Here is a 13241-nt window from a genome sequence, read left to right on the forward strand (position 1 = left end):
TCGCTAGAGTTGAGGGTGTGCAGAATCGAATTGAGACCCAAAATAAACCGGGATGTGCCCCTTGAATACTTTGACATGTATCTATTTCGCTGACGAAACAATATACACAATTTGTTTATGACCGCGAAATCGAATTGAGACCAATAAAATGTTTCGTCACATCAGATCATATTCACTGTGTTGATAAGCGTTGTTCTGCGAATGTATAACGCGAGATTGTAAAAGGCGTTCCAGAACAGTGTTGCGTCACAGAACGCCATCTAGCGTCCTAGCGACAGAACAACAGTGCGACACGAAACTCCGTACGGACAACACGCTAGCTTCTTAGCGTCTTTGTACTTCACAGTTTTCGCACTGCTAGATTTTCAAACCACAATGAGTCGAGTAGCAGACAAGTGCCTTAGCGGCGTAGTTCACGTCCTGACGGCACTAAGTCTCGTGAAAAGAGAGAAAACAGGAGAAGGGAAGCCGAAGTTGGAAGTAACGGTCCACGCAGCAACTGGCCAGGGAAGCTTCGGTCCTGGCAAGTACATGGCCACAATGAAGCTTGGTCAAACCAAGTTCCGAACGGGGCTGAAGAAGGCGGATTCACTGGTCTGGAATGAGTCAGCCGAGTTCCCATCTTGGTCGTCTGATGACAAACAAGACGTCGTCTTGAAGATACGTAAGGCCAAGAAGTGCACCGAGCGCACGGTTGGCACCGTCACCATTAACGTGAAGGAAGCCCTGGAGACCAACCTCCACCTGTCGGTGAGGAGGCGGTATTTGGTGACCCCTAGCGACAAGCAGCGCAAGTGCAGGGTTTTCCTGGAGGTGTCCGTGACTGTGGATGAGGGGAGTAAGGGAGAAACCGCAGGTGAGAATGAGCTGGGTTCATCATCATTTTAAATAGCCCCAAATAATAGGTACCCCGCGAGGGGTGCTGTTAGGGGCTCCACGTCAATAAAAACTGATTCACAAGGCAAACTGAGCGTTTGAAATGACCGCCCAAATACTGAGATAGTATTAGAGAAATTTTCGATACCAGATAGCTATATAGCTAGCATCAACATGTTTGGTGCATTATTATTGGTGCAAGTCTGGTCAAACTTTATACCAGTTAAACTTAGATACATTCATGTAAGCTATAAGGTTTGTTGTTGCTCAAGCATGGATGTGGTTGCCTAAACATTGATGAAGTTCTATTAATTTATACCAGACAAACCCGCATCCTTGGATGAGTCAACCAAGCCCAAGTCTGCCCAGGCAGTGGCGCCACCTACCGAGATCGATCCACGCTGCAGTGAGCAGATCTCCGCCATCTCCACCACCTATGCAGAGCTGATTGCAAAGCAGTTCTCCTCGGCAGAATTGCTGGCCTACGTCAACGGTCTTCGCGACAAACTGTCCGTAGCTGCGCCGCACGTGTTGGACAACGTTGTGATCAAAAACATCGCGGCAAACGTCCCAGATGCTACGCAGTACAATCTGCCGGAGTTGGTCGGCCAGAGTTTGGAAGGACTGGGGAAGATCCTGGACGTTGTGCAGAGGCTGAGCCAAGAGGAAGACGGCCGCCTGCATTTCATCAGGAAATGGTACGTGGATGAAGTATGCCGACAAGCCATGGAGGCAGCTCCAGAAGTACTGGAAGGTGGCTAATGTACATATGACGTAGTTACGCCTCTATGTGGCGGATGAAAGTACTGCAAGTACTTAGACATAAAGTTTTATGAAATCTCTCGTGGTTGCATGACTGTTTCATATGTTTGAGAACCATTGTTCCGGTTCACAACTGTTTCCAATGCACATTTGTGTTATGTTTAATGGCTGTTTGGAGTGCTAACAATGAAACGAAAGGTAAAAAAATGTAAAACATAGTGCTCAGTTTAAAACTCCTATGAAATTACCCCAAGAAAAGAAAGTACATAACATGAACAGAAGTATGTTACATAGGATTATCCCTTGGTATGGGGGTGACTGATTACTACTACATGAACAAACGTTTACAGGTGGTTTATTTGCATAATGTGATTGAACATATATTTCACATTTTGTAAAATGAAAGTCTATTCCCTGCTTACCTTTGCCAGAAATACAAGTTTTTGTTCCTTTCATTATAGCATCTGATACATATAACCTATGGTATGTTCACATCACTGAATATGTTATTATGGTTGTAACTGAGTTTTGAGAAATAAAAGGGCATGTCCCTTGTTAAATCATGAAATGTTGTCTGTCATATTTTTTAAAGAAGACACGATTTTACCATACTCCTACACCTTACACCAAGGAGGTTAAAAAAGAGACCACAAACTGAGTGGCCCTCCTCCCAGAGATCTTATCATGGCCGTACACACCTCCAACTCAAGAGAACCATTCCCATGCATTCCCAGAACAACCAATAGAAGCTCAAGATTATTTATCACTGTGAACATCAGTCCAATGGTAGCTCAGGATTCTCTGTCACCATGGAAACCATTCATCACAGTTTTCAACAATATGGGAACAAAAGTCTGACTATAGGTGGTCTATGTTAGCACACACGCATACAAATCAACAGGATTAAGATCCCGATTCTTATATGAAGCTTCCAGGACCCTGACCAAGGGAAGGGCTTCTACAGGACCTCCATAATCTGGCTATCCATACTGTAGACTATACAATGTTTGCTGTATATTGCACACATAAGTAGAAGGTAAAAGAAACAATCACATGTATGACAAAAAAATTTTCGTGGCAAAAAATGTTTTGTATTCTTCATTCAATTCATACCCCGGTAGCTTTTGTATTCTTCATTTCATTATAAAACAAACAAGAGTAAAGGTGGTTTCAAGAGTCTTCTTCGAAAAGTCACAATCTTGCAGAGGCATCTGGACCCAAGCATCCTTAGGCAAAGAATTCTAAAACGATGAAAATAGAAGTACAGGTTTCGTAATGAATGCTAAGTGTCAATTAGTAGTAAGAGTCCACATTTTTGCAACTGAAGAGACTAAAAAGCAATGTCTCTGAAAAAACAATCGAACAGAACTAGTATCAGTACTAATCCAAATCAGTAAAATTTCATCTATGATCACACAATATTTCCCATGCATAGAGAACACAAAATACATATCACAGCACATCGGCTACTTTGTATTAAAAGAGAATTCTCTACAGAATTATCCTGCAAAAGAGCACATTGGTATTGGCTAAAGTTCCAGGGAGCTTAGGTTTTTTTTTTTCATTTCATCAAACTTTTAGTTCAAGTAATTTCATTGATGACAGAAAGGTTTAACATTGTCAGTGGTAAAGAAAAAGGTTGACAACATTTTCTTAGTAGTTTGATATGCAAATCTTCTGTGCGAAACTCTAGACAGTGACAGTATATTTCATGACTTCTCTCAAATCCCTCTAAGTATCATCTATATTTTTACTTAATTCAAAAATTCATCTACTTACAAAAATGTAGAAGTAGTTCCACTACAAAATACTGTTTGCATGTACAGTTGTACATTAAGTACAATGTACAAAGCCCCCCCCCCCCAAATGTATGGAAATTATGTTATGTAACACAAAGGCAGTGGCAGAAACTATGGTTACAATTACAGTAATAGTTTGTAAAATAAGTTCTGCATTATATCATAACAACCTTCAATGCAGTATGATCTACTATATACTTCTCATCATTGTTCTGAATGAAGTAAAATCTGTACAAAAGAACTCAAGATTTCTATGGAAACTACTCAAAAATTAGCAGCCACAAAAACCGTCTGTTTGTATGAAATAGTCTGTACATATAGTTAGGATAGAACACTACTTGAATATTAAGTACACGTACACGTAACACTCTCAATATCTTGAAAATCTATCTACTACATGTAATACCAACACTCAGCCTGCTCTACAACAGTACAGACCTTTGTAAGATGTAATATTGTTATAATATATGACACAATTCGAGTACAAAAGGACAGGGAGAGATGTCTTAAGTGTCCCATCTGCTTCTCTTTGATTTTGGTTGCTTGGAACTTGGTGGTGACGAGACGGGTCCGGGCGCTTTGAAACCGTCGCTGTCCCTATCCCTGTCCCGCTCTTTATCGTGCCTGTGGCGGTCGTGATCTCTGTCCCGATCTCTGTCCCGGTGTCTGTCCCGATCTCGGTCGCGATCCCTGTCCCTGTCCCGGCTCCTGTCGTGGTCGTGATGATCCCTGTGGCGGTCACGGTCGCGATCTCGATCCCTGTCCCGATCTCTGTGTGAGCTGCTGCTGCTGCTAGAAGAGCTGCTGAATCTGCTGCCGGACGAATTGTGTGCTCTGCTCAGTGCCGAGGGGCTGGTTACTGGGTCCTTGGGTATGGCAAAGTTTGTCTGTAACAGAAGCAAGTCAGTCAATACAGCTATTTTCTAGCATGCATTATTTTCTAAAAAGAACCATAACCCAGATGGAAAAGTTTACTAAAGAAATCAGTGTTCCAGACAGCCAATATTTTTTCCGTCATCTCTATTTTGTGTGATCATCATGTCGAGTGCCAAAGGCAAAGAGGAGCAATAATCCTGGCACATAGTTTGAAATTTTGACTGTCTGAAACAATATCTACTGCATTTTGAGGGGCATGTACTTTAATGACATCTCTTGCCACATCTCTATACGCTAATTTTTGTCCCTCAAAGATGACAGATTGGACAAGATTTTTGTCTGTCTTGAGTGGCAAAATTCCGTCAAATGACAGAAAGACAGATGCTGACTAGAAGACTAAAAGAACTAAATAAACCACTGTAACTCACAAATTTGTCGGCTGCTCCACTAGAACCAGTAGGACTGCTGATGGTGTGTAGACTCCCTGCACTCTGGAACCCTCCTGATGACCCGACAGTACTCAGACTGCTCCCACTCTGGAACCCTGCCATGCCTCCGGGTGACTTCACTGTAGACAGGCTACTGCCACTTTGGAAGCCTCCCAATCCTCCTGATGCCTTCCCACTGCTAGGGCTACTAGGGTACATAATCAATAATGATTCCCACCTTTGTACATGGCAAAGATCAAAGAAATGAGCTGTCAAAAATCACATACATGAGTTTTAGACCTGCTCTCTAAATTGACCCTAAAGTCCCCAAATTTTTTTAATTGCATAGGGCAAAAAGGGTTCAATGTAATCAAAACAAACCATGATTTTTTACCCCTCTGTACAGGAAACCCAAGGAGGTTCTTGGGAAACCACAGTCAAACATCAGAACTTCTAGTAAGAGTTCTACAAAATCAGACACTCAAACATTTATAATTTCAACGTAATAATAAGAAGAAACCCAGCTGCAAAATGCCAACATTTACCAGCATATGCAAAGAAAAAGACTGTTTGCAGTTGGATGGTTACCGTTATTCTGTAGTGTGCCAATTACTGACCTTTGTCCACCACCGAACCCTCCTGAAGTCCCCACTGTGCTCAGGCTGCTGCCGCTTTTGAAGGAAGGTTTGCTGGAGTCACTGGCAGATTGGAAGTTTCTCTGGTACTGACTCTGTAGGAGGATATGAAATCATCACTTAAATACTGTTGACTTCTATTTTGATTTGATTATATGAATTTTTCTCTGTTTCAAAAAAAGTTTTTGACCATACTGTACACTGTACAAAGCAGATATGAGCAAATATATGCCATAAATTGAAAAAAAATATTGGAAAATGATACTACTGTAGAATGCCAAAATCAGTTCCAGAGGACAAGAATAAAATGCAAGAAATGAAAATGAAGAGTCTAATATTTGCCATACCATAATCTGTGTGTTTAGTCATGACCATGTAGATTTCATATTGAAGGCAACTTTTTTATTTGTCAAACTTGCACATTCGTGTCAGTTTGAGGGTTACCAGAGGATGTCATCCATATAATGAAATCAACATGGCCTTATGAATTACTAGATGCCAGTTTATGCAAGCAAGATGTTGAAATCAGGCCTAAGGCACAGAAATGCAGAGAGATGCTTGCTCACACCAGTAACTCTTGCGTTAAGATTATGTGCAATGCACAAAGGAGAATGCTGAAAGGAAAAAAAACAGTAAGCAACAGGAAAATATGCACTGCTGAAATATTTGAACATTGACAAACATTGAACCAAGTTAATCACAGGAAAATGTGCTGCAAAAATAAAGCAAGACAATGAATTAGGTGCAGATCATGTTGCGAGAATGTTACTTCTTTAAAAAAAACAGGCAACTCAGGTCCAGTTGTTCCAAGCTGTTTAGAAATTACTGCAACGGGCAAAAAGCAATTCAAGACAAAAGAAAGGAGGCAAGATAAACGTAAGTTTCTTAGAAGACATCCTTTGAAGGCATATCTTGCAACCAGCAGAGACAATTAAGAGTAAAACTGCATTGTCTTTGGTATGCACAAATCTTGCCAATGCCATATATGCCAGCATCAGCACTTAGGAATGACAGATGTACATGTACATGTACATGAAATTCATTGAATTCATTGAATCCCACTTCTGACACCAATTGTGACCACTACATACATGTTAAGTCAAAGCATCACAGACTGAATTGATAAAAACACCAAAATGATGTTACATGAGACTATTGAGATGTTAAGATTTGTACAATGCAATTCATTTTAATTTTAAATTTCAGTCCACAATACAAGAAAATGATCAGACATGTATGAATACTCTCGACATTAAAAAAAAAAATTCTGGAATGGTATCCATAGTACACATGGATCCAACATGTACATAGCCATTCCCTGTCGTCTTGGAGCCTATAACAACCCACTCCAAGGCCACAGAACTCACAATGACACTGCCTGGTGAGGCTGTCTGTGGGTTGGTGGCCATGTCCACAGTGTGCAGACTGCCCCCACTGGTGAACCCTCCCCTGCCTGATACTGTGCTCAGGCTGCTGCCACCTTTGAAGGTAGGCTTGGCAGAGTCACTGGCCGGCCGGAACTTTTTCTGGTACTGCGTCTGGGGACCAAGGAGAACGGTTACACAACCACAGCTGTGGAGGATGTCAGCAGAACGTACTGCACCTGTGCAAAATCCGGATATTTCACGCTTTCCATTGGACTCTCAGTCAACTTTTTGTAGACAATATCTTTTCTGACACAATATTTGAAAACTATAGACTGTAGGTAAAATTTGATTTTTTTGCCTACACACTATACACTATTACAGTTTTCGCACAGGCATAGTAATTTTATTGTTCTGCCGACGTGCTCAGCTTATTATGGCAATGTTAGCTAGTACAGTCTGCTCAAACACACACCAGAACTGCAACTACTTGAAAAGCTCAGAAAACGTGCTCACAGCTTTCCAAAGATACAGTCTGAGACAACATTGGAACAGTGACAGAAACAGTTGTCACAAGCCTTTTTCCATTATCACTTCCCTAGAAGAGTTGTGAACACAGTGACTAGAGAGGTACATTGAAGATTGTATAATGTGCAGCTCAGTGTTGGATAAAAGCAATACTGCAAACTTCTTGACCATTCTGGAACTGAGATAAAAAGTTAGAAACATCACAAAGTGCCAAACATTGCAGCTACATGTATCTTTAGAAATCACAACAGAAGGCAAAAAGCAGAGGCCTTTCTTTGTTTTTTACAGTGAGATACTGTAAAGGATGCAAGTTTTCTTTCCAAGCCAGTCAGCAAAGCAGCAGTACGCATGTTACATGTAGCTGCCCTTCAGTTATCAGGCCAATGCTGTTGATGTTACTGTGCTCTGTGTACTAATAATTAAAACGTTAGCTGTGTCACCACACACAGAGCCTTTCACAGGTCTGTGGAACACCTTGGAATGGCTTCTCTTTCCTTTTTCACACTTGATGTTGTGCCATTCCAGCATGTTCTAAGACTCTCAGTCAAGGCCCTATAACTCACAAGTCCAGTGCCTGGTGAGTCCACAGTGTGCAGACTGCCCCCACTGGTGAACCCTCCCCTGCCTGATACTGTGCTCAGGCTGCTGCCACCTTTGAAAGTGGGCCTGGCCGAGTCACTGGCTACCTGGAACTTTTTCTTATACTGAGTCTGTGTGATGAGAAAATAGTATACACATACAGGGCTCAAAACCAGTCTTCTTGGTAATAGGTGACAGGGCTAAAATTACCCCTTAAATGTGCATGTGAAATTGGAAGAGCGCACATAAATTTGACTGCACTTGCACCGGTACAAGTACCTTTACACACTATTGCAGCAACTAGAAGTGAGTTAAGGTATGAAACGTAGGAAAAAGTTTCCCATTTGTTATACATGTATAGAAATGCATCTATCCACTGCTTATTATGGGCCCATACTGGGAAGTGAATTTCTGTTTATACAGTGGAGTTAGAGTCGGTAGCAAGCAAAAAATATTTTAAACTAGAGTTCCCCGATCTCATACCTTCGCCAAATGGTGTTAATCTTTATGACTGCCAAATTATAGATTATTCCCCCCTGATTTAATAAATAGGATCCTCATTTTCATGAATTATATCATTGTATCATATTCTCAACCAAAGGACAGTCTTATATTAACAAACAATGCCATTTTGGCATTTCCTCATAAATTATGCAAATGAGGTCCTGAATGTCCTGATTTGAATACATTATGTTTAATGATGTTCACCTTCACTTATGTTTCAAATATCACAAGTATGAAATTCCAGGCAGTTAGCATTGCATAATTAAAAAATTTTCTCATTAATTATGCAAATTAAGTCTTCATTTACGTAATCAATATCTGCCTGTGTTTCTCTTTTTCTCAATTACCAATTTCACAAGCTTCAATAGTCCTATCATGGAATACAGCTGATTTATAGAATTTCGCCATAAATTATGCAAATTACATCCATATTTGCATAATTGTCACATAATTATATCAAGCATCACGCAAGCTACCTACATACCAAAAATCACGACGATCCGTCAACCGGTTCTTGAGTTATCGTCTTTTGAATAATTTCAAACATGTAGCCCTGCAGTTCCAGAGCAAGCCGCTAGGGGGCCCAAACTCACGTCACGTCTTCCCCAGGACAAGAGCTACCTATCATCTAAATTTCGTCACCCTAGCATGTCTAGATCATGAGATATCAAAACCGGAAGTTCAGCTGCAGTACCATAACAAGACGCTAGGGGGTCCAAAATCTAATCATTTTGAGGTCTCATCAAGACCTACCTACCTACCAAGTATCAAGACAATCCCTCAAGGCCTTCTCAAGTTATCGTGTTTACAGACACACACACACACACACACACACACATACACGAACGCCTCTGAAAACATAACCTTCTTGGCGAAGGTAAAAAGACTGGTTATCTCATATGCACATGTGCACTTTTACCAAATTTAATGACTTAATAAGAGCTCTGGGTGCACTGTGGTGTGCCTAACCTCAGAAATGCAGGTGCACCAAAATTGGGTATACAACCTGAAAAGAATGAACCTAAATTCTGTGGAAATTCAAAATTCTATACATTCAAGTAATACAACAAAATGTAACATAATGATTCTATTTTTCTAATACATAAGGTCAAACAATATTCAACCAGTCTAACATTGTGGCATATAAACTTTAGTAGGTTCTCCTTACCATGAAGGCACTCTTGAGTGCGGACAGTCGGTCGCTCTGTGGCCCGGCGGCCGTGCGGCTGGCGCCGGCAGAGTAGGCGTTGTCCCCGCCGAACGTGCTGTAGGTCATCGGGGCCGACATGTTTCCGTCCTCGTCATCACCGTAGTCGTCATTCTTACTGCCTCCACCACTCAGCTGTTGCCAAAAAAATGTTGGGTGAGAATTTAGTATGGTATGGCCTAGTAACCTGCAAGGCCTAGGGAAAAAAAATGTTGCATTTCTTGTTTCAGTCCTGAAAAAATTAGGGTCGGTAGGTAGGGAATATTCCTTACGTCTGCTCCAAGTCCAGGTCTCTCTCTCTTCTGAAAACCCGTGATCTTCTTGCCTCGACCACCCTTGAACCGGTTCTTCCTGAACCAGTTATTCTGTAAAGGGAGATACAGCAAACACATGTACACAAGTAAAGCTACACATAAATCATGTACATTGTACATCGCACTGGTACAATCATTACACACACAAACCTACAATGTATAGCAAACAGAGAAAAAAGGAAAATTTTTGGCCACAGGTACCAGTGTTTAATATTTTATAACAGTACTAGATGTAAGGCTTGGCATCACATTTTGGAAAATGCAGATTTCAGTCCCACATGACATTTCAACTACATTCCCTTTCATAGCAAAACTCTCTGCAAGAGTCCTTTTTATTTCAGTCCATCAAAATTACTAAGGTTTGTCACAAATGAAAGAAAGTTTACTGAATACAAAATGTAAAAAAATATGAAGATCTGTGTACCTGCATGGCTAAGTTCATGAGTTCCTCAGGTACTCTCTGGTTGGCTCCCTCCAGGTTTCTCACCAGATGTGGGGCAAAGTGCACATCCTTAGTGGTTATCAAGGTGTACGCCACACCCTTCTCACCTGAGGTAATACAATCAATTTATTTATTGAAGTAGCATCATACAAAATGCCGTAGGAAGTTCTATGTGCATGTATACTTTGACTAGAAACTAAGTGTAATATTAGTTGTGAATACTTGCAACTTATTGTGCCTATAGTCTATACAGTCTTAATTATTGGATTACCTAAAAATGTAAAAGCTACAAACAACAAAACGATTTTCTTTCTTGCTGTTTTGTGGTCCAATGGCATACAGTTTCCTCATTCCTCATTCAATTAGTACAAAAAAGCTGTCATGTATTTTGGGTTTATTTCCTGTGTCACATAAATGATTGTATTTACTACATGTAGTGGACTTGTTACATGCTTGGATCCACTGTTCTAGCTGAACTTATTGTTTTGACTTGAGAAAAGAATCAGCAGTGATTTCTGTTTTACCTGCACGGCCTGTTCTGCCGATCCTGTGTGTGTGAGTGTCGATGTCACGAGCCACGTCGTAGTTCACTACAGTCTTGATAGAGGGAATGTCCAAACCACGAGCTGGAAAAAACATGAATTTTTTTCTATGAAAATCTATATCACATGTGAACACTGTAGACACAGAAAAGAGCAGAACCTTTTAAAAAAATTGATTTTTTGTTCTTAACTTTTAGTAATTTTTTTCATTACTGTCAGAAAAACTTAATTTACATTGTTTATGAAGTAAATCATATTAGATATCAAAACAATTTTTTTTTAGTTCAAAGTCCATATATCATACTGCTAGCTGCTACCTAAACATTAGAGGTTATTTTTTGTTCAGTGTTTACAGTTGTGTACCTACCTGCCACATCTGTAGCTACCAGTACAGGGATGGTTTTCTTCTTGAACTCTGAGATGACTTTGTTTCTCTCACTCTGGTCCATGTCACCGTGAAGCAAACCAGCTTGAGAAGTGTGAGAAATGTGAGAGCATTAGCCATAATTCTTTTACTTCACTGTAACAGTATTTTGAATTTATCACCATGGCCTATTCTAAGAGCATCAACATACAATAATTTAGGACTTTCATAAAATGTGGTACTGTTAAAACTGTAGGACAAATAGTTGATGGTCTGTTACCTTCAAAGTCCTGAGCCTTGAGGTTGGATGCCAGCTCTTCACTGTTGGCTTTTTTGGTCACAAAGATGAGAACACTGCCAACTGAAACAATCCAGAAAACCAAAGACAGTTTTAAAAAGTGTTACTGGTGATTTTGTTGTAATCAAGTTTGTACATTATGTGGTGTAACATAGACTAGATTTGTACATTGTAGCATCCTGAGTTTGTGAAAGAAGACAAATTAGAATTTCTGCAGTACATGTTGCAATGCTGTACTGTACCTGAAGTAAACTCCACCAGTCTCCTAGTCAGCCACTGCCACTTGGGTGGACCTGCTGGGAAGATCTCAACTATCTGTTGTACATCCTCATTGGCCTGTAGAGAATACAGTTGAGCATATATGTGTTAGCTAGTCCATTTCTTGGACTTACAATTCACAATATCAAAAAATGAATTTGTAGTATCAAAACATGTTTAAGGGCACTTGGATTGTTGGCCTTCACTACAAATGGAAGATTAAAACTACCATCACAGAAGAATACTATCTTTACCAGATATAGTTAAAAATTCTACTACTACTAGTAGTAGTAGACATTGCAAATGAAAGCTAATACACATAGACGTGGTATTCATCGGAAGCTCCTCCTACCTCTCCCAGATCGCCCTGCACCACTTTGATGGGGTCCATGAGAATGTCTCTGCACAGCCTCTCTATTCTCTTCTTAAAGGTGGCACTGAACAGTAGGGCTGGAGGAACCATAGCACCACATTACATATACAAGTTTGCATGAACCTTCTTTTGAGTTGAAAGTTGTAGTACGGGTAAATAAAAAAAAAGTCAGAGTATAATTATAAAGTCATCACAAGAAACAGTGTCTACTTACTCTGTCTGTCTGGTCTGACATGATTGGCTATAGACCTGACTTGTGGCTCTGAAAATGCAGGCAATATGAAGTTCAAACATTTCAAATGGATACCCTTTCTCAAATAAAACATTGGGCTTGTCTTACTTTTAACTACATGTACAATGAGAATAATGTACAAACTAGAAAGGTAACATTTGCAAGCAAATGCAATATGTTTACCTCAGGATGGTCTTGCCTACGATTTTACGTTATACCTTTATTAGGAAAGGAAAGGTAGAAGGATAGTTTGCTTATATTACTGACTTTTATATGCTGTTTATAGAGTAACATCAACGTTATAACTGGGGAATTTGAATGTTTTTGCCGTTGTAAGGCCAAGTCTACCCGTCTGCCACTCAAAGATCATTACCATAGACTAGTCTTGTAGTGCCATGTATAGGAGATACTAGGATATATAAAGTTACATACCACAGTACCAATGATTCACTCAGCACACACTCTTACCATGTTTGCAATTAGGCCACAGCATGTAACTTTAATCAATGACATCCTCTGCAGACTGCAAGTAAACTTCGAGTCTTTTTGACAGCTTTAGTTACAAAGGACTTTGCTGCGCTCATCTCACTACCTTATTACATTTTTGTAAATAGGAAACAGGACGTAGGCTGAAATAATAATGATGATAAGTTTATTATTATTACAAATACATGACAGAAGGCTAATTGTAAATACGTATATCATACGAAATGATATACAATGATATGAAGAACTAATTCCTACAGTACACTTTAGTCTTTATACTACAGTATATAAGATATATATCAAGCCAGTTTTGTTGGGTTTTACTTGTTCTTTTGATCGCCGAGCCAGTGAATATACCCACTTCTATAATAATT

At 40.0% G+C, this 13241-nt stretch overlaps 2 protein-coding genes across 2 annotated transcripts in view; one reads left to right on the top strand and one right to left on the bottom strand.

Moving 5' to 3' along the window:
- The first annotated feature begins 297 nt into the window (after positions 1-297).
- LOC109478744 lies at positions 298-2050 on the top strand. Its single transcript, XM_019780462.1, has 2 exons — positions 298-871; positions 1199-2050. The coding sequence occupies exons 1-2, from the start codon at positions 376-378 to the stop codon at positions 1636-1638; spliced, it is 936 nt and encodes a 311-aa protein (XP_019636021.1). The 5' UTR covers positions 298-375; the 3' UTR covers positions 1639-2050.
- A 594-nt stretch (positions 2051-2644) lies between these two features.
- LOC109478674 (ATP-dependent RNA helicase DDX42-like) overlaps positions 2645-13241 on the bottom strand; it is an 18450-nt gene continuing 7853 nt past the window's right edge. Inside the window, exons 12-25 of the mRNA XM_019780339.1 lie at positions 12364-12411; positions 12129-12226; positions 11761-11854; positions 11501-11581; positions 11224-11325; positions 10839-10940; positions 10297-10421; positions 9831-9923; positions 9520-9693; positions 7832-7978; positions 6744-6914; positions 5359-5471; positions 4742-4949; positions 2645-4324 (exon numbers count right to left, since the gene is read on the bottom strand). Of these exons, the coding sequence (XP_019635898.1) occupies positions 3944-4324; positions 4742-4949; positions 5359-5471; positions 6744-6914; positions 7832-7978; positions 9520-9693; positions 9831-9923; positions 10297-10421; positions 10839-10940; positions 11224-11325; positions 11501-11581; positions 11761-11854; positions 12129-12226; positions 12364-12411 (1937 nt within the window). The 3' untranslated portion in view covers positions 2645-3943. The remainder of the gene's footprint in view (positions 4325-4741; positions 4950-5358; positions 5472-6743; positions 6915-7831; positions 7979-9519; positions 9694-9830; positions 9924-10296; positions 10422-10838; positions 10941-11223; positions 11326-11500; positions 11582-11760; positions 11855-12128; positions 12227-12363; positions 12412-13241) is intronic.

Source organism: Branchiostoma belcheri, unplaced genomic scaffold (genome assembly GCF_001625305.1).
Source record: "Branchiostoma belcheri isolate BF01 breed outbred unplaced genomic scaffold, Haploidv18h27 scaffold45, whole genome shotgun sequence".
Classification (NCBI taxonomy): Eukaryota; Metazoa; Chordata; class Leptocardii; order Amphioxiformes; family Branchiostomatidae; genus Branchiostoma; species Branchiostoma belcheri.

Excerpts from the sequence above, each read along its gene's own strand:
- LOC109478744 (XM_019780462.1), top strand. The coding sequence starts at position 376 with ATGAGTCGAGTAGCAGACAAGTGCCTTAGCGGCGTAGTTCACGTCCTG. Across the intron at positions 872-1,198 it reads CGCAGGTGAGAATGAGCTGG|ACAAACCCGCATCCTTGGAT; the intron begins GTTCATCATCAT and ends AATTTATACCAG.